General features: G+C 49.5%; 1 protein-coding gene across 2 annotated transcripts; it reads left to right on the forward strand.

Moving 5' to 3' along the window:
• Nucleotides 1–1,582: 1,582 nt before the first annotated feature.
• PSMG4 (proteasome assembly chaperone 4) lies at nucleotides 1,583–19,512 on the forward strand. 2 transcript variants are annotated; one of them, XM_032424884.1, is made up of 3 exons: nucleotides 1,583–1,877; nucleotides 11,446–11,521; nucleotides 16,133–19,512. In XM_032424884.1, exons 1-3 carry the CDS (start codon nucleotides 1,704–1,706, stop codon nucleotides 16,222–16,224), a joined length of 342 nt encoding a protein of 113 aa, XP_032280775.1. In that variant the 5' UTR covers nucleotides 1,583–1,703; the 3' UTR covers nucleotides 16,225–19,512. The 2 variants fall into 2 exon arrangements, with proteins under 2 accessions (XP_032280775.1, XP_032280774.1); XM_032424883.1 differs by lacking the exon at nucleotides 16,133–19,512 and adding an exon at nucleotides 14,539–14,728.
• The last annotated feature ends 11 nt before the right edge of the window (nucleotides 19,513–19,523 follow it).

The raw sequence follows: 19,523 nt of genomic DNA on the forward strand, positions 1-19,523 counted from the left end.
TGATGAGTGAAAAGGCAGACAAAAAATTGTACATACTCTAGGATTCCATTTATCTAAAACTCTAGAAAATCCAAACTAAGCTGAAGTGACAAAATGCATATTAGTGGCCGGGGGGGAGCAGAAAAGGTTATAAAGGGGCTTGAGGAAACCTCTGGGGGTGATGGACATGTTCACTATCTTGATTGTAGCCATGGTTTCATGGGTTATACGTGTGTCAAAACTTCCATTTATACACTTTAGATGTGTAGTTATTGTATGTCAATTATACCTGAATATAGCTGTTAAAAATATTGACCTGAAAGTTAACTATTGTATTGAATCATTGATAATTAGCAAACAGAACAAACCTTTTACATTTTACATGGTTACAAATGTAACCTTTTACATTTAAATTTTGTCTACTGAGACCTATTAGAGCTTTAAAAAGTAGGACTGTGATAGTTCTGACATAAAACCCAACGGTCTGTTGTAACAGAACCTGACAAAATGGATCCTGCTTGCTTTTACCTCAAACATTCTCTCTGATATTGAAGGCTTCCTTATTTCAACTCTGCAGTGTCCCAAAGTGACTCAGATTAAAGGGTCCCTTAGTTATAATGGCCACCATTAACCGTGCTTCCCACATACTGGCACCTACTCCTTTCCACTCCTCTGAAAGGTACCTATTCTTATTTCTGTTTTGTCCACGAGGAAACAGAGTCTCAGAAAGATTAAAAGTCAGCCCAAGGCCCTGGCTTGTATGTGATTGCAAACCTCAGGGGGTCTGAGTCCAAGAGTGCCTTCCTGCCAACTTTAGTGGTCACACTTTTTGGAGGCTTTCTTCCAATATCGCCGCCTTTCTCAAAGGTAACTGCATTCAAGGCTTCCCTGAAGGTACAGGGCTCCTAGGGGAGGGGGATTTTGGTAAACCAAACCAAAGACGAGGTGATGGGAGGTGGCTGCGCTAGGAGCGCTTAAGGAACTAATTAAAAAGTGATGGTCTCCACGAACCCTGAGAGACGATGGACTCTGAAAAACAAACTGAGGCTTCTAGAGGGGAGGGAGGTGGGAGGATGGGTTAGCCTGGTGATGGGTACTAAAGAGGTCATGTTCTGCATGGAGCACTGGGTGTTATGCACAAACAATGAATCATGGAACACTACATCAAAAACTAATGATGTAATGTATGGTGAGTAACATAACAATAAAAAAAAGTAAAAAAAAAAAAGTGTCTCCAAAGGGCTACGAGTCACGACCTGGGATGACGCTGCAGCTAGCGCCAGCACATGAATGCCACTTATCAAGCACTAAGGAGGAGGGAGGGAACAAGCGAGGGCGAGTTCTGCCCGGCGGCCCTGGACACCCTGAGATTAGCCCCCTGACGCCGGCCCTGCCCTTGTCGCTGATGACCGCAAGTTTTCAGCAAACCCCAGCGCTGGGAGAGGCGGGGGAACCGCGCAGTCCGCGCTCTGCCTACCGCGCGAGAGCTAGAAGCCCGGCCCCGCCCACTCCTGGACCCGCCCCGCCCCCGCCCCCGCCCCGGCCCCGCCCCGGCCCCGGGTGAGCCCCTCCTCCTCCCCGGGCCCGCCCTGCCGGCGCCCCGGGACCGAGAGTGAAGGCGCGCGCTCGGCCTCTCGGCGCTCGCTTGCTTGGGTCTGGCCAGGCTCCGCGCCGGCAGCGCTGCCGGAGTCTCGGCGCTAGCGGGACGGGGCCCGCCAGGCGGCATGGAGGGGCCGCGGGCCGCCGCGGGCGGGGACGTCTCCTTGCACAACTTCAGCGCGAGGCTGTGGGAGCAGCTCGTCCACTTCCATGTCATGCGGCTGACGGACTCGCTCTTCCTGTGGGTGGGAGCCACGCCGCACCTGCGCAACCTCGCCGTGGCCATGTGCAACCGCTACGTGAGTGCAGGTCGGGGCGGGGGCGAGGGGGAGGGCGGAGAGGGCCGGCGAACGCGGTCGGGGAGGTCCTGAAGGGGGCCGGGGCTGGGGTGGGGGGGAGAGGACGGGGGGCGCGGCGGGGGAGGCCGGGCAGGCGTGGGGGGTGGAGGCCCAAGGGAGCGGGCCGGTGTGGGGGCGGGGGCTGGGACGGAGGGTAACCGAGCGTCCCGGCGCAAGTGGGGTACCAGAGGGGGTTTCAGCCTCCTAGGTGCGTGCGCGTGGCCCTCAGGTCTTTCCTGGGCCCAGGGGCCTGGGGGCTCCCCGGAACTCTTACTGTGGTGTCTTAGGGAACGGGGGTGCGGTCCGGACCTGCACCACCCGAGGGGAACGGGGTGCGGTCCGGCCGGCGCGTGGGCCCCCAGGGCCTCCTCTACCTTTAAGGCGGGCGCCCCACTGCTGGCTCTCCTAGCCCCTCTCTGTAGTTGGATGTTCAGTGGGGCTCTGTCGTAGGACCTCTGGGTTTCTGGTCACACTCCTGCCCTGGGGGATGGCATCCACCTCTTAGTTTTCATGCCTTCTCTGTATTGGCCACACCGAATTTTCTTTGTTTCTAGTACAGACCTCTTTCCTGAATTTTGGACTCCTCTGTTTCCGCCTGAAAGTTTAATAGGCATCTCACGCTAGACATATTTAAGACCGAACTCTTAACCTCTTCCCGCAGACCTGCATCTTTCACAGCCATCCCATCCCTGTTGTGGAAACTGCATTCAAACTTTGATTACTCTGTCTTCCACTCTCCACATGGGAGTGTCAGTGAATCTGTAGGCAAGGCGCTCCATCAGAACATGGGGGGAATCCAGCCAGCATGTGGGGCGACCCCATGAGGTGGAGGCCGTTGGCAGGGTCAGTGAAAGAATTCACCCAAGACAGAACAAAGGAGACAGAAGGTTATTGAATGCACAGCGGGAAGGACAGCATGGGAGAGACTGTCTGCCAGGAGGCAGTGTTGGGGAACTGGAGATAAGGGGGAAGGTGAGGAGGTATGGGAACATATGGAATGTTCCTCCTTTTTTTGGTACCTGTTTTGGGGTGTAAGTAACCCACTGGTTAGCTAGGGCTTAGGTGGGTCGCCTAATGGGCCTGTTTGTATTCAGCTAAGAGGTTGGAGGGCACTGTGGGTCCTTCTACTGTACTCAGGTTTCCACTGTTCAAGTTGGTTGCCTCAAAGCGGCCTCTGCACACCCATCACCTCCTTTCAGGCCTGCCACCCTGGGCCAAACCTGCAGCATCTCCTTTTCCTTGCCTCATTCCCCCCTTTGCTGCCTGTGTTAATTTCTTAGAGATGCTTGTGGCAAAGTGCCACAAGCTGGGTGGCTTAAACCAACTAAGATTTATTCTCTCACAGTTCAGAAGGCCAGAAGTCTGAAATCAAGGTGTCGGCAGGTCTGGTCCTTCTGGAGGCTCTGAGGGAGAAACGTTCCCATGCCTCTCCCATCAGCTGGTGTTGCTGGAAGTCCTTGGCATTCCTTGGCTTGCAGCATCACTCAATGTCACTGGCCTTTTCTGTGTGTCTTTCTCTGTGTCTTTACTTGTAAAGACACCAGTCATAATAAATTAAGGGACCACCCTATTCCATTATGACCTCATCTTAAATTCCAGCTTAATTACATCTGCAGAGACCCTATTTCTTAAAAAAAAAAAAAAAAAAGTTACATTCACAGGTGCTAGGGGTTAGGATGTGCACTTATCTTTTTGGAGGATGTGATTCAGCCCACAACACTGCCTTATGGCCAGTTCTCTACAGGGCAGCAGACAGCAATCAGATATTGTCATTCCTCTGCTCCAGACCTTTCAAGAGGTACCCTCAGAGCACAGTTCAGAGACTTCACAGTAACTCTTTAGGCTCTGTTACCTGGTAGAGCTCCCCTGCTCCCACCCTCCTCCTGCCCACTCCTGGCTGCTTTAGCACATAGGCATGTCCCCAGATGTTGCTCCCTCTGCAATTAATTATCAGTATTGGTGGTGGTGGTGGTGGGTGTGGTGGTGGTGAGGTTTGTCTGTTTTATGAGTCTTTGTAACCTTAGTGCCTGACAAGCTGCTCATTAAATTGTTGAGTGAATGAATGAGGCCTCCCTCAAGGACCTCCAGGTTTGCTAGGGAGGGCTACCAGGAGCCTGCAGCAGTAAGGACTGTAATCTCCGAGGGGACCTTGGGGTGGTAGGAAATCAGAGGAGTGAGCCATCAGGCAGGATCTGGGTAAAGTTTCAGGAAGGAGACAGCCTCTGAATGGGACTTCTGGATGTCTTCACACAGTATCCCTCTCTGCCCTTTCCCTTCTTGCTCTTCTTTTCCTGGGCGGGTTTTCTTTTATTTCTTTTCTGGTGGGTACTGGCAGCTGGGCCTTTGGGCAGGTGGCAGTTCCTTCTTTCATTGGAGGAGAGGTGGAGGGCCTATGGGGGCACGAGGTGATGGGTGGGGCTGCGTGTTTGGAGGTTGTGATGCTCTGGAGCCACCTCACCTTCTTTCTTTCCTAGTCCTTAGGCTGTAGTCATAGACAGTGGGTAAGGCTGTGGGTCACATGGGGCACAGGACTACTGATTGGTAAGACCAGGCATTGCTTCCTTGAATCAGTTTCAGGATTCCTCCCATGCGCTGCTTTGGTGCACTTTGGCAGTCAGACCATTTGGTAGTCATAGCTCCTAGTAGGGTATATTTCCTCATCTGGAAGCTCACACTCTATCAAGAGCAGGTAGGGAGAGGAAAAGGGGCCAGTCTCAGTTACCAGACCTGTCAGAAGTTCAGTCTTGTACATTGTCTTCCTGCAGCAGGGCACCCACTCTCCAGCTGGAGAGAAGAGGTGTAGACCATAGCTTAAAGCAGGAAACAAGATTCCTGTGGAACAGGGCTTGGCAAACCATGGCTTAGGGGCTGGCCTGCCTTCTACTTTTGTAACCAAGTTTTACTGGAACATAGTTCTGCCCATCCATTCAGTAATGTCTGTCGCAGGTTTTGTATTTGGATGGCAGAGGTGAACATTTAAAACTGGACCTTGTAGTCCATAAAAACTAAACGATTTATCCTCTGGCCCTTCCCAGAAAAAGGTTTTTGGCCCATGTGTGGAGAGTGGCACCAAAGGGTCTGTGACGTCTCCCCCTCCTCCCTTCCCCCTCGACCTCCACATATAAGACAAGACCATATAGAACAAAACCATACCATTCTGCTGCTCTTCCAGCTGGCCTGCCTTGTATCACGTGGTCTGTCTGTGGCACTGACAGGCTTTAGAACAAGGATGCTATAGGGGCCCTACGTGCTCAGATGGTGTAGGACTGTTGGGCCCACTTGGAGTGGACAGTGGTGCTCCAGCCATAGTAAAACTGTCTAAGCATGTGTGTGCCTCGGAGACCAGCTGGGTATAGTAAGATTTTGGAAATAATGAAGTACTAAGGGTAACAACATAAGGTTTTTAGTTTTGTTTTTGTTGGGAAACGATCACCTTAAAGTAGATTTTCTGTTTCTAAAAGTTTAACTGTAAATACTGTTAGCATATAGCTGAATATTGAACTTGAAACTTATAAACAGCAAATTCATTAATTGAGTTCATGTTTTTGTTATCTTTTCAACAAAAAAGCTTGCAGTAAATGCTTTCATTTTCATCCTGTGTTTTTTTGATCATCTCTTATAGACCTGAACAAGTTCTTTCTCCTTTTGAAGTGACTTTGAACCACTAGGAGACAAGGAGCAGTCACTGATCTGTGCCCTGCGCACAGTATCGGGCACATAGTAGGTGTTTATTCAGGTTACCTGTCTCTACCTGGACAGTGTGGGGCGAGGGGTGCCCACCCCAGAGCCTCTGGCGGCACATGCTTGTTCCTCTAAAAATCTTGCCTCCTGGCAGGGAAGAGTTAAGATGGTGGAGGAATAGGGGCTTGTCTTGTCCCTTGAACACAGCTAGTTATCAAATCATTCTGAACACCCAAGAAATCAATCTGAGGTCTGAGAGAGCAAAAACTTTAAGTCTATAAGTAGAAAAATGACCACCTTTTGGAAGGTAGGAGGTGTGGAAAGTTGACTTGGGGAGATATAACTGGGTACAGAGGCAGGGAGGGACCCTGCTTTCAGAGGTTGCCACAAAGTATTTAAGCAGCAGAGTGCAAAATCTGAACTTTTAGAAGTCCACTACCGTGGGGCACGTCCCTGGCTAAAAGGTGCTCAGGTGGTGAAGCAGGGCAGAGTGCCAGGAGTGACAGGGTGGTCTGAGGATTCCCTGGGTTGCAGGAAGAATGGGTGGTGCCAAGGTGCTGTGCTGTTCCCAGGCAGAGGAGTGGGGATGCTGGCTGAGAGCAGCAGGTCTTGGTTCCGGCTTTCTGCTCAGTTTTGCTATAAACTGCGAACTGCTGTGCGGTGGTGAGACTGCTTTCCTGGGATGGGCGGCAAACTGCAAAAGTGTGGGGAGACCCTCCCCCAGAGGAACAGTGTGGGTCAGTGCCATGGGAGTCCCTAAAATTTGGAGTCTTGAAACTAAGTCATGTGCCTGAGATAAAAAAGCTTGGATACAGGCAGGGTGAGTGCAGGGTTCTGATGGAAACTGGGAACATGAGGGGTGATTGGTTGCTCTTCCATGAAGGCTCAGTGAAGACTAGGGTTGTGAACCGTCAGCTCCAGGGCTAGTGCATGGGTTGCCACCATGTTCATCCTGCCCATCAGCATGGAAAGCCTTCAGGGAGCAAGATGCACCACCTAGTGGAGGCTGGTCCGCTTACACCAAGCCCTGCTCCCCTGCGCCCAGGAGGCCCATTTCCACTAGGGCCAGCCACCTGAGAATCAAGCCCAGCAGGCCCCTCCCCTCAGAAGACCAGCACAAACAACGGGCTGGTACCAAGTCTACTAATCATAGAGTGCTGCAAAGCTTCAGCTCTAGGGGAAATAGGATCTAGCTTCCTTTTTACTTTTATGCTTTGTTTTTTTATTATTCATTTATTTTCTTTTTTCTGTTCCTTTTATTATTATTTTTTAACATATATTTAAATATTTTTTTATTTTTTTGTTTATTTTCATTTTATTTTATTTTACTTCTTTATTTTTAAAGTTTTGGATCTAGATTCTTTTAACAAGCAGACTAAAACACACCCAAGATTACTTTTTTGGGTATTTTTTCTTTGTTTTTTGTTTTTTATTTGTTTGTTTTTTCTGTCTTCTTTTCTGGACAAAATGACAAGATGCAGGAATTCACCCCAAAAGAACAAGAAGTAGAACCCATGGACAGGGATTTCATCAGTACAGATATAAGTAAGATGTCTGAACTAGAATTTAAAATAGTAATCATAAGGATACTAGCTGGGCTTGAAGAAAGCATAAAAGACACAAGAGAATCCCTTATTGCAGAGATAAAAGAACTAAAATCTAGTCAGGCCGAAATTAAAAAATGCTATAACCAAGAAGCAAACACCAAAGGAGGCCATAAAAATGAGGATGGATGAAGCAGAGGAGCGAATCAGTGATATAGAAGATAAAATGATGGAAAATAATGAAGCTGAAAAGAAGAGGGAAAGAAAGGTAATGGAACACAAAGGTAGACTTAGGGAAGTCAGCGACTTATTAAAACGTATTAACATTCGTTTCATGGGAGTCCCAGAAGATGTAGAGAGAGAAAAAGAGGCAGAAGGTTTATTCAAACAAATTATAGCTGCAATTCCCTAAACTGGGGAAGAACACAGACATCAAAATCCAAGAAGCACAGAGAACTCCCATTAAATTCAACAAAAGCTGACCATTAGCAAGGCATAGCATAGTCAGACTCACAAAATACACAGACAAGGAAAGAATCCTGAAAGCAGCAAGGGAAAAAAAGTCCTTAACTTACAAAGGAAAACAGATCAGATTTGCAGCAGATCTGTCCACAGAAACTTGGTAGGCCAGAAGAGAGTGGTAGGATATCTTCAACGTGGTAAATGGGAAAAATATTCAGCCAAGAAATCTATCCAGCAAAGCTGTCACTCAGAATAGGAGAGGGAGTTTCCCAGACAAAAACTAAAGGAGTTTGTGACGACTGAACAAGCCCTGCAAGAAATTTTAAGGGGGACTCTTCAGGTGGAGAAAAAAAGATCAAAGGCAACAAAGATTAGAAAGGACCAGAGAACATCACCAGAAACATCAACTCTGTAGGTAACACAATGGCACTAAATTCATATCTTTCAATAATCACTCTGAATGTAAATGGACTAAATGCTCCAATCAAAAGACATAGGGTATGAGAATGGATAAAAAACAAAACAAAACAAAACAAGATCCATCTATATGTTGCCTATAAGACACTCATTTTAAACCTAAAGACACCTGCAAATTGAAAGTGAGGGGATGGAGAACCATCTGTCATGCTAATGGATGTCAAAAGAAAGCCGGGGTAGCCATACTATATCAAGAGAGAAAAAGAGCATTATATCATAATTAAGGGGTCTATCCATCAACAAGATCTAACAATTGTAAATATTTATGCGATAAGATCCTGTCAGTAGATGCAGAAGAAGCATTTGACAAAGTACAGCATCCATTCTTGATAAAAACCCTCAACAAAGTAGGGATAGATGGAACATACCTCAACATTATAAAGGCCGTATATGAAGGACCCACAGCTAATATCATCCTCAAAGGGGAAAAACTGAGAGCCTTTCCCTATGGTCAGGAATAAGACAAGGATGTCCACTCTCACCATTACTGTTTAACATAGTACTGGAAGTCTTAGCCTCAGCAATCACACAATAAAAAGAAATTAAAGGCATCTAAACCAGCAAGGAAGAAGTCAAACTTTGACTCTTTGCAGACGACATGATACTCTATGTAGAAAATGTGAAAGACTCCACCAAAAAATTGCTAGAACTGATACATGAATTCAGCAAAGTTGCAGGATATAAAATCAATGTGGAGAAATCTGTTGAATTTCTAAACAATGAGGAAGCAGCAGCAAAAGAATTCAAGGAATTGATCCCATTTGCAACTGCACCAAAAACAATAAGATACCTAGGAACAAACCTAACTAAAGAGGTAAAAGATCTGTACTCTGGAAACTATAGAACAGTTATGAAAGAAATGGAAGATGACACAAAGAAATGGAAAAGCATTCCAAGCTCATGGATTGGAAGAACAAACATTGTTAAAATGTCTGTACTACCCAAAGCAATCTACACATTTAATGCAATCCCTATCAAAATACCACCAGCATTTTTCACAGAGCTAGAACAAGCAATCCTAAAATTTGTATGGAACCACAAAAGAACCCAAATAGCCAAAGCAATACTGAAAAAGAAAAATAAAACGAGGCATCATAATGTCAGACTTCAAGCTGTATTACAAAGCTCTAATCATCAAGACACTATGGTGCTGGGACAAAAACAGTCACATAGATCAATAGAATAGAGAATCCAGAAATGGACCCACAACTGTATGGTCAACTAATCTTCTACAAAGTAGGAAGGAACATCCAATGGAAAAAAAGACAGTCTCTTCAACAAATGGTGTTGGGAAAACTGGACAGCAATACGCAGAGGAATGAAACTGCACCACTTTCTTACACCATACACAAAAATAAATTCAAAATGGATGAAAGACCTAAATGTGAGATAGGAAACCATCAGCATCCTAGAGGAGAACACAGGCAGCAACCTCCTTGACCTCGGCCATAGCAGCTTCTTACTAGATGCGTTGCTGGAGGCAAGTGAAACAAAAGCAACAATGAACTTTTGGGACTTCATCAAAATAAAAAGCTGCACTGCAAAAGAAACAAAACTAAAAGGCAGCCTATGATTGGGAGAAGATATTTGCAAATGACATATCTGATAAAGGGTTAGTATCCAAGATCTATAAAGAATTTATCAAACTCAGCACCCCCCCCCAAAAATAATCCAATCAAGAAATGGGCAGAATACATGAATAGACATTTGTCCAAAGAAGATATCCAGATGGCTAAGAGACACGTGAAAAGATGTTCAGTGTCACTTATCATCAGGGAAATACAAATCAAAACCATGATGAGATACCACCTCACACCTGTCAGAATGGCTAAAATTAACAAGACAAGAGGCAACAGGTATTGGCGAGGATGTGGAGAAAGGGGAACCCTCTTAAGCTGCTGGTGGGAATGCAAGCTGGTGCAGCCACTCTGGAGAACAGTATGGAGGTTCCTCAGAAAGTTAAAAACAGAGCTACCCTACGACCCAGCAATTGTATTACTAGAGATACTACTAACAATACAGGTTCAAAGGGATACGTGCCCCCTGATGTTTATTGCAGCATTATCAACAATAGCCAAACTATGGAGAACCCAAATGTCCATTAGATGTGGTACATACATACAATGGAATATTATGCAGCCATCAAAAAGAATGAAATCTTGCCATTTGCAATGACGTGGATGGAGCTCGAGTGTATTATGCTAAGTGAAATAAGTCAGAGAAAGACAAATACCATATGATCTCATGCATGGGTGGAATTTATGAAAGAAAACAGATGAACATACATTATGGAAAGTGGGGGGAAGGGAAGAGGAAACAAACCATGAGAGACTCTTAACGATCGAGAACAAACTGAGGGTTGCCGGAGGGAGGTCGGCGGGGGATGGGCTAGATGGGTGATGGGTATTAAGGAGGACACTTGTTGTGGTGAGCACTGGGTGTCAATGATGAATCACTAAATTCTACTCCTGAAACCAATATCGTACTGTGTGTTAACTAAATATAAATTAAAAAAATAGAAAGGCAAAAAAAAAAATCTTGTCTCTATACTGAGTGCTCTGTACTTGACTCTACTGAGTGCTGTTTGTTTTAGAAGGCTAGTTTGATAAAAGTAATTTTGACCATATTGTAAGTTAGTGAGTTTTTTTCTCTTCAGCTAGGAATTTTAATGGTAAGGGGGATTACTTCCATAGTAATTGGAGGTCAGATTTCTTCTATATTTCAAAAGGGCCACATTTATTTCTTTAGTTTTACTGCTTCTTATCTGAAATGAGGATTGGTCAAACATACTCTGACGTTCCTATTTTCCTTATTTGGACACTGATGGCTGGTGCCCTAGGGCCCTTGTTGAGCTTGCAGAACCCAGACACCTTCAGGGGAATGGAGCTGTGTGTTCTCTTAACAGGCCCAGATGAGGAGATAGGCATCCAGCCCTCTGGGCTCATGGCTAACTTGGGGGTGAGAGGGACCCAGGGGCACTTGGCACCTAGACTCTGTGATTAGCTTTCTTCCGGTTGTACCCTTAATGGTCTTGTTGGCTTCCCTCTTGGTTATAATGTGGCCTTTCAGCATGCTTTGCGGTTTCCAACACTGAAGCAAGCCTTTTATGTAAAATAAGTCTTAGAACTTGCTAACAGCACTGTGATGCCAGTTTCCGTGACTGCTCTTCGTCTGTCCCAGCTGTCTGACCTCACGTGCAGCAGAGGGTCAGCCCACCTGGCTGTCCACACAGATGCCGGGGCTTCCTTCTCTCGGTAAATGTGTCCAACCTCCCAGAACCTGCCACTGCCACCCTCAGGAGGAATCCGAAGCCACAGAAGCTTGGCCGATGGAAAAGCAGCATGTGTTCTTTGTTTTCCTTTTAGGATTCCATCCCCGTGTCTACCTCCCTCCTCGGAGACACTTCCGACACCAGCTCCGCTGGCCTTGCCCAGCGCTTAGGTACGTACCCGCGGCTGCGGCTGCACGAGCAGCCAGGTGGGGAGTCGCTGTTGCAGGGACCCGCGAGGCCCAGGCCCTGGAGAAGGAAAGCATCCTTATACTGAGAGAGAAGCACAGACCTTTGTATGTTGGGTCTTCTTTAAGGAGGGCGTCTCTGTCCATGACCCTGACCACTGTCTCAGCCGGCATGTTCTCGAGGGGCTCCCACGGCCTGCTGTCCAGGCCGGTGAGTGACAGGGTGACTCAGTTCCCTCCTGGAAGCGCGTTACCTCCTCCCGGGAGGAGAGTGAGAGTGATGCCCACAGTGTCCATCAGCAGTGGCTCGGGGTCGCCTCCTCGTGATGCGGCAGAGCCTGCGCAGGAGGACTGTCCTTCGGTGTCCATGTGGTGTCATGCAGAGCTGGCCGGAGGGGAGGCGGGCCTGACCCGGGTGTGGTGTAGACGGTGGTAAGCAAGAGCGGGAGGTTGAAGGCTCCACCGTCTTCCTGCGCCTGGAACACATACTTCCTGAAAATAGCTCGGTAGTTGAGGTGAGGATGGCTGTGTCCTGCCCCTGCCAATGTGCAGGGTGCCTGGGGACGTGGGACAGCGGGGGCAGCCTCTGTCTCCTCCTTGGTCTTCGTGTGCACCAGTGCTCCCGGCCAGTGCCCTGGACGCGCCGGGCGCTGGGGGTGAGGCGGGGGAGGCCCGGCCCCTGGTGTTGAGGGGCGGGTAGTTGAGTGGTGCCCACCGTTCGGCCAACCTGATCCCTGCTCAGTGGGCGTTTATATTGCCAGTCACTCCGGGCAGCCCCCGCGTGAGCAGTGTGGCCGCACGGTGGAGGCGGACAGGGGAGTCGTGGCCAGGGTGAGGGTGGGTGCCTCTAGACCTGCCGCTCTGAGTTCCCTGCGTGCGGACGGCGCAGACCCCGAGGGCGGCTCTGGTGTTACAAGAGCATCTGCTGGCCTTTTTCTTTAGCCCGGCATTAGAGAAACCTGGCTGGGAACTAGCGTGCGCTGGTTACCCAACTAGTAAGTTACTTTGGTAATTTCTTAATAGGAAGTAATTTTAAATTTACAGAAAATTTGCAGCAAAGATACAGGGAATTCCTGCTTAGCCTTCACCCAGAGTCCCGGGTGTTATCATTCCCTATGTTGATGATGTTATTGTTTTCTGAACCACGTGAAAGAAGTTGAAGGCGAGATGGCCCTTTGCTCCTCGTGTGCGTCGGCCGGTGTGGAAGGGCTGACATACCGTATCATGCCCTGCCTGGTCAGGGGGAGACACGGGCGTGCTCATGTTTATAGAGCCGGGAAACCGGGGGGATCGCCCCGGGGTGGGAGACGGGTTCTGCTAGAGGAGGCTGGCGGGGGCTTGTTTGCTGCATCACGAATAAATAGTTGATGCCAGTAAAGTAAGATGGGCTCACGGGTGTCCTTGTGATGGAAGCCTAGTAGCACTTTGTGTGCAACAAACTACTTTGCTTTTTGGTTTTTTTTTTTTAGTTTTGTGCAAATGATTTTTTTAATTAATATTTTTCTTCTCGTGTGGTTTACATCGATTGATTATAATCTGTATAAACGTAGACAAAAAAAATGTCTCCACCAACTTACTAAACTCAGATACTGATGAAGGGCCGTCTCCTGCCTGTATCAGCCAAACCTGGCAGCGCTCAGCTGTTGCCCAGCAAGGACGAGCACGCGGAGAAGGCTGGGAAAGTCAGCGGTATGATGTGGCTGCTGGCAGTGCCAGAGGGACTGCTGACGCCCAGGTGCTGGATCACGCCGCCCTGGCCTGTGCTGGTCCTCTCGAGTAACTTGGGTCTGGACCCTGCGGTTGAAAATGCATCACTTGTCTAGAGGGGCAATGGGAAGAGAGAGGTGTCCTGAAATAGGATCCTATCTGGAGAATGAAAGGAAGTAGGAAAAGAGAAGATCTAGTGGGTCCAGAGTAACCCCAGAAGCACTGGAGGGCTTTGGTGTGCACGGGGCGCCCTTGCTCTGTGAGCCCCGGAGGGCAGGGCTGGGGCTGCTGGGTGGACGGTGCAGGCACACACAGTTTTGCTCCGGAAGGGGTGAGATCCTGTCTTAGCAGGTAGAGTGATTGGAATCAGAGTGGCCTCTCCCTGGGGACAAGGAATTTCCTGCCACTGGACGACAGTAGGCTGAGTGGGCTGTGACTTGACTGCCAGCCCCCTCTCCTCACCTCCCCGTCTGACAGGGCCGGCATGGTCATCTGATGTCTGCGGGGAGTGGGAGTTGGCACTTGCCCCGTGTGTGGGGGGACGCCGAGGGAGGGGGCCCAGCACTGCAGTGCTCAGTACTGAACTGGTTTAATTAAGGCTTACTGCCCGACATGTGTTGTGATTCTGGGCATGTGACTGGGCTGGATTGTAGTAGTTGGAGGAGCACGCTTCAGCTCTGATGGGTTTGTAGAAAGGGGCTAACACGTATCTTCAACATCAAATTGAAAGTCCTCCTGTTGTGTGTGTGTGCACATGCATAGACATGTATGTGTGTGTGTGACGTAAATGGAAACGTACAGACATGTAGGATTATCTCTGGGAAGGGAGTGGAATTGCTAGAGAGGGTGGTACTGAAGGAGAACTTAACTATTTTATTTTAATTACTTTATCATTGTCTGTATTTTAAAGTAAAAACAAAACAAAACAGGCAAACCAACTTTTTAGGTAGAACAGTGGTACTCAGCCATTAGGGCTTGGATCCCCCGGAGCGCTTGTGAATCTCTGGCTCAGTTGGTCTGGGGTGGAGCCTGGGAATCTGCATCTCTGACAAACTCCCAGGCGCTCCTGCTGACCGGGGCCACACTCGCAGAACCAGTGTTGTGGACAGTGAGGGCGGGTCTGCGTGACCGCACTTGCAGCCGCCGCCTGGAGGAGCATTAAAAACCAGAATCTTCTTCTCTCCCTACGACCCCATTCTCTTCCCAGGCATGGTTCTGCTGTCAGGGATGTGTGAGGCGCACACAACCTCCAGGCATTTCAGTCACGTCTGTGCCAATGTGTTTTCTCTTTTTAGCCAGGAAGACCAACAAACAGGTGTTTGTCAGCTATAACCTTCAAAACACAGACAGTAACTTCGCATTACTGGTAGAAAACAGGATCAAGGAAGAAATGGAGGCTTTTCCGGAAAAGTTCTAGCAGAGTGGCAGAAGTGAGGATTTGTAACTTATGTACAATGTACATTGAAATAAATGGATTGAATTTCACTGTTTGTCATTAGGTTAATGTGTTTACGTTTTGTTTTCAAATCTTCATCTAACTTTCCTTCTTCCGCTCACCAGAGTGTGGGCCAAAAAGCTGCAATCGATCTGCCTGGGGAAGAAGAGCCAAATGGCAGGCAAGAGTGCGTGTGTGGCCACTCAGGAATAGGGGACAGGGGTTAAAATGGGATATTATTGGGACTGCAGAGGGCTAATCTGATAATCTAGGAAAGAGGTACATTAGTCATGACCCTGCCGTGTACACTCCTCATTAGAATTAAGGTAGTAAGTCTTTATAAAATACGTGTCAGGTTAGCTCCTTCCCGTCCCCTTCCGGGCGAGCCCCTCCCCGGCACGGCTGCTCACCGCAGTTCCTGCTGTGTTCTCCCTTGGACCGGCTCACTGGATTTCTGGACTTGGTGAATCTCTAACTCCCCTGGGCCCTGTTTCCTCACCTGTAAATTGGGAATAAGCTCTCCCTTGCTGGGTTATCGTTAGGACTAGATATATATGCATGCTTCGCATGATCAAGTAAAGGGCATGGCAATTCAGATGTCAGTTGTGCTATTTATCTACTTCATTGTTATGGATCCAAATGCTTTAGCTCCTCCTGGCTCTTCTTGCTATCATTGTCCTTCTTTTCTCCAAAGTCCCAAGCACCTGCTTTGGTTACCTTTAATCCTTAGCCTTTTCCTGCCCGCCACATGTAGTGGATTCCAGTCTCGCTAGTTCCACATGCTACATATTTTCTTTCACACCCTTTTCCAAAAGCCAGTATGTCATGGGCTAGTGGCTCCTAACTCTGGCTTCACATTCGAATCCCTGGGGGTGGCCTTCACAGATTGCCCGTGCCTGGCCCTTCCCCAGAGACTGAGAGGGCCTGGGGCCCAGGCTTTGGCAGATTTGAAAAGCTCCCCACGTGCTGCTCAGTACAGGCGAGGTTGAGGACCACTGGCAAAGAACTTCCTAATCTTCAAGGTCCATCTGGACCCCTTTTGTTGCTGGAGGCGGATTGTTTAGGGCCCTGTAACAGGGTCCATGCGGTGGCAAAAGTCTCGTATTGAGCCCGTGGTTAGGCAGCCAGGGGTGGTTACACTCTGGCCAAGACATAAAGGCACTTGAGAGGAGCAGGTCTGGGGTTCCAGAAGCTTGCCTCCTTTGCAGATTTCCTGTGCTAACCTCCGAGGCCGCGGCCACCACAATTGTAGCTTGGAAGCACAGTGGGCACCTCTCTAAGAAGAGTAAGTAACACACAATCAGGGCTATGGAGAGAAGAGTTTGGTATAAATACTTTATTAAAGAAATAGTGTTTTCTTGTTAAAAAATACTACATTAAAGAAGAGAGTTTTGGGTTATCAGAACTTCCTCTCAGAATCACAGTGTAAGAGAGTCCTTTCTTGACCTCTCTAGGAACCGTCAGGCCATGGGTTAGCAGGACGTCAATACACACGAGAAAAGAACTCTTCAGTTTGCTGATGGCCCCCGCTTCTCAGGTGGTCTGAGAACATCACCAAGGGAACAGTTTGCGTGCAATCCAATCTCTGCCTCTACTTGCCTTTAAGACCGGGACCCTGCAAGCGAGGTGAGAGGCCACCCGCTGTCCCCTCAGGGTGAGAGCCAAGACTCGGTTTACAGAGGCGCTAAAGTAGGGACAGTGAGAGCTGCATAAACAGGTAGAGTTTTTATTACTTGTAGTCAATGGTCGTGAAATGCCCTTCATTGGATACCATCAGATGAGGTAGGGAAGACATTCCAGTGGAAATTTGTTAATGGGGCAACATTTTTTATTTCTGTACATTTACATACAAATTTTCCCCAAAGGTACAACAGATGTGACATCATGCAGACGTTTAGCTTTGAACGACAGTTCAGAACTCGATTTAGGCTTGTGCTATGAATGAGCACCTCCAGAGTAATCCCGGTCGACATGTACAGTAACACGGTTCTTACATAGAAACCTCAAATGTGTGGGGGTTGCAGAAAGGACAGAGGGAGGGAAGTATTCCCCACTAGACATAACACACTGTACTGCTTTTCCAAAACACACAATAACATTAAAGTGAGGTGTTCTTTAAAAGAGTGGAAGTGTGGGCTCCCCCAGCACATGTGTGTGCCCGCGGGCCCCCAGGGGCGGGCGATGCGATGGTCACACGGGTCACTTAATGGCACTTCAGTCATTTCTTGTTTGGCTCTAGGAAGTGGTAATGTTTGAGTGCAATTACTTCCTTTATGAGGTTTAGTTTTGCTCTCTTTCTGTTGTGTGGCCAAACCAACCTACCAGCCCCCTTCCCCTGGTTGCAAGGGATTCTACTCTTTTAGAAGACAAAGCATTTAAAACTGTTTCCTATTTGTCTGGGGCGCTACCGTTTAGGGGATGTGGTGTTACTGTTGACTTCTGGAGAAGAACAAAATGAAGAAATATCCAGCCCTGTCTCAGGTGTTCACATTTGTGCATAACTTTTATTGGAAGGGGATCACAGCTCCCTGATAGGCTAGCAGGATGCAGGAGTGGGTGGCGGAGGAAGCTGGAGCTGGGGATGTCTCCCCCGGCAGCAGGGGGTGGGGTGGAGGTGGTGGGGAAGGCAGACTTGAAGTAGCAGGTGCCTGAGAAGTGTTCTCTCACTAAACACGGAGGCAGCAGGACCGAGGAGTCCACGCACCGCTGACCCCGCGCCAGGGAGCTGGGGCCCACAGCCCCCTCCCGCGCAGACGGCCCCTCTTGCCTTGCTCGCACGGTACGGGATGTCCACGAGCTCAGCCCGCACGGAAGCTTTCCTGCTTCGTCCTCATCTCATAAAGGCGTTCCTTAAGAGCTTCAGGTGTCCCGAAGCCCAACCAGCAAGAGAGCAGCTCAGCCTAACCCCGCGGCTGCCGCCAGAGAAGAGCTGTGGGACCTCTTTGCCGGGACATCACGGATTGTTGGCGAGTCAGCCGTGTTCACATCTGCTAGACTTTGGTCCCCATAGCCAGCTTCTCTTCTAGTCCAGATCACTGAAGTGACAGTGCTGACTGCTGTCTCCACTGGACTGGTCTTCACAGTTGTCCCGTCACATGGAGATCAGAGACTGAGGAACAGGACCTTGTCCGTGCCATGCCTCGCCTCTGCCCTCCTGGCTAGAGATTAGCGGTGGCTCGCGCCAGCTTCAGGACGGTTCTCACAGAAGGTCCACAAAGGTCCATGCGCCAGCGAGGGAAGGCGCCCAAGTCCTGGAAGACAGCAAGCGGGCCGTCCTGGCGCCAGGGTGAGGGACGCAGACAGACACCCGGCCGGGTGCGGCCTCGGGGCCCTCGCCGGCTCCTTCCCAAGTGTCCCCCCCGCCCCCCGGTGGCCCGGCCGCTGCACGGGTCCTGTCCTGGGCTGACTGGGTCCTGCCGTCCGGGGGCTTTGTAGTAAGTACTCTAAAAAAGGCAAAAGGTATCCCGCAAGTTTGGCACGTGAGGGCTGCAGAGATGGAAAGAAAGATCTCAGATTGAGGGGAATGCAGACTAACATTGAAACGTGGAACAAAGTGACTTAAAAGCAATGAAGGGAGGTGTGGGTGAGCTGGGCTTGGAGTGGGTGGTGCTGGGGAGGGCCCGCCGGGCATCTTCCGTCCCAAGCACTGGTGAGGAGACGGTGCGGTTTACTCCCTGCGAGTTGGCTCACCTCACGGTGTTTGTAGCAAGCCAGCGGGCTCGTACTGGGGTCTGGCGGTTTTGGGGGAGGGTGGTGGGTGGACTGAGAACAGACCGGGTGGAAAGCTGGACGGGGATGAAAGGGAAGTTACGTCAACCTCTTTTCTGGCCCTTTTGAGTTCTAGCCGCTGTCCAATGGAAGTCCCCTAATTGCTTCACAGACTCGAGACCACAAGCTCCCTGGAAGAACACAGCTCACAGCAAAGACATGTGTCACAAAGTGCGGAGGTGGACAATTCTAGAAAGAAACCAGGCTGTCCAAAAAACCGGGTGCCTGTGTTGCTACAAGACAGTGCCTGCCTGCGCCGACGAAGCTTGTTTGTTCGTGGCCCCCTGGGTGGCCTTGCGGAGGCCCTCCAAGTGACGTGCCCCTCAGACAGGCGCAGGAAGCCCGACCTGGAAAGGCAGGAGGAAGCCTTCACTGTCGGGGACGCAGTGAGGAGCACGATGAAAACCCTTGGCTATCGGGGGCGGGGTGGGTGCTGAACTTTGGTGAGTTATTGCTTTCTCTCAACTGGTCTTGATGCTTGAAGGGGCCGGAGGTCAGGTGGACTCAGCGGTGAGAGTCCCACTCCTCGCCCTGAGCCCCCCTCTGTGCTGACAGAAGCGACAGGAAGCAGGAAGCAGGCCAAGGCAGGGCTGCGTGGGGGAGTGGCTCCCACAGGCTTTGCAGCGTCTCGGCCTGAAGTCGGTGAGAGCTGACAGTCATCCAGGCTGGTGATTTCTATGCGGCGTGTGCTCGAGATGTGGGTGACGGGCCACGTCCGGGAGAGCACCCCTCGCTCCTGTGGGTTTGCCTCAGTGGTCTGCGTCAGTTAGTGTCCTACTGGTTTTCAGTTCAGAAAGTAGCCTCGTGTTGAGGCTGTGCTGGCGAGGAAGCCGAGTGTGACAGCGGGGACTCTCCTGCTGGAGCTAAACCCGGGAAGGAGCATTACTGACGTTACCGCGCCTCACCTCTGCCCAGCCTTGCTCGTCCTGAGCTCGGCCAGGCGAACCAGTGTCGGCAGACCGTGGCCTTAGTCCCACCCGTCACTTAGGATTTCTGGTGAGATGTGTACACACTTCGCCCCAAGGAGCTTCCAGGATCAAGTACAAAAGGATGATCTCGAAGGAAAGACTAAGCTGG

Source organism: Phoca vitulina, unplaced genomic scaffold (assembly GCF_004348235.1).
Source record: "Phoca vitulina isolate PV1807 unplaced genomic scaffold, GSC_HSeal_1.0 scaffold31, whole genome shotgun sequence".
Taxonomy (NCBI): Eukaryota; Metazoa; Chordata; class Mammalia; order Carnivora; family Phocidae; genus Phoca; species Phoca vitulina.

Bases quoted from the DNA above. Each gene is read 5' to 3' on its own strand.
- PSMG4 (XM_032424883.1), top strand. From the start codon at position 1,704: ATGGAGGGGCCGCGGGCCGCCGCGGGCGGGGACGTCTCCTTGCACAAC. The intron at 1,878-11,445 runs GTGAGTGCAGGT...TTTTCCTTTTAG, and splicing joins TGGCCATGTGCAACCGCTAC to GATTCCATCCCCGTGTCTAC. The intron at 11,522-14,538 runs GTACGTACCCGC...TTCTCTTTTTAG, and splicing joins TGGCCTTGCCCAGCGCTTAG to CCAGGAAGACCAACAAACAG.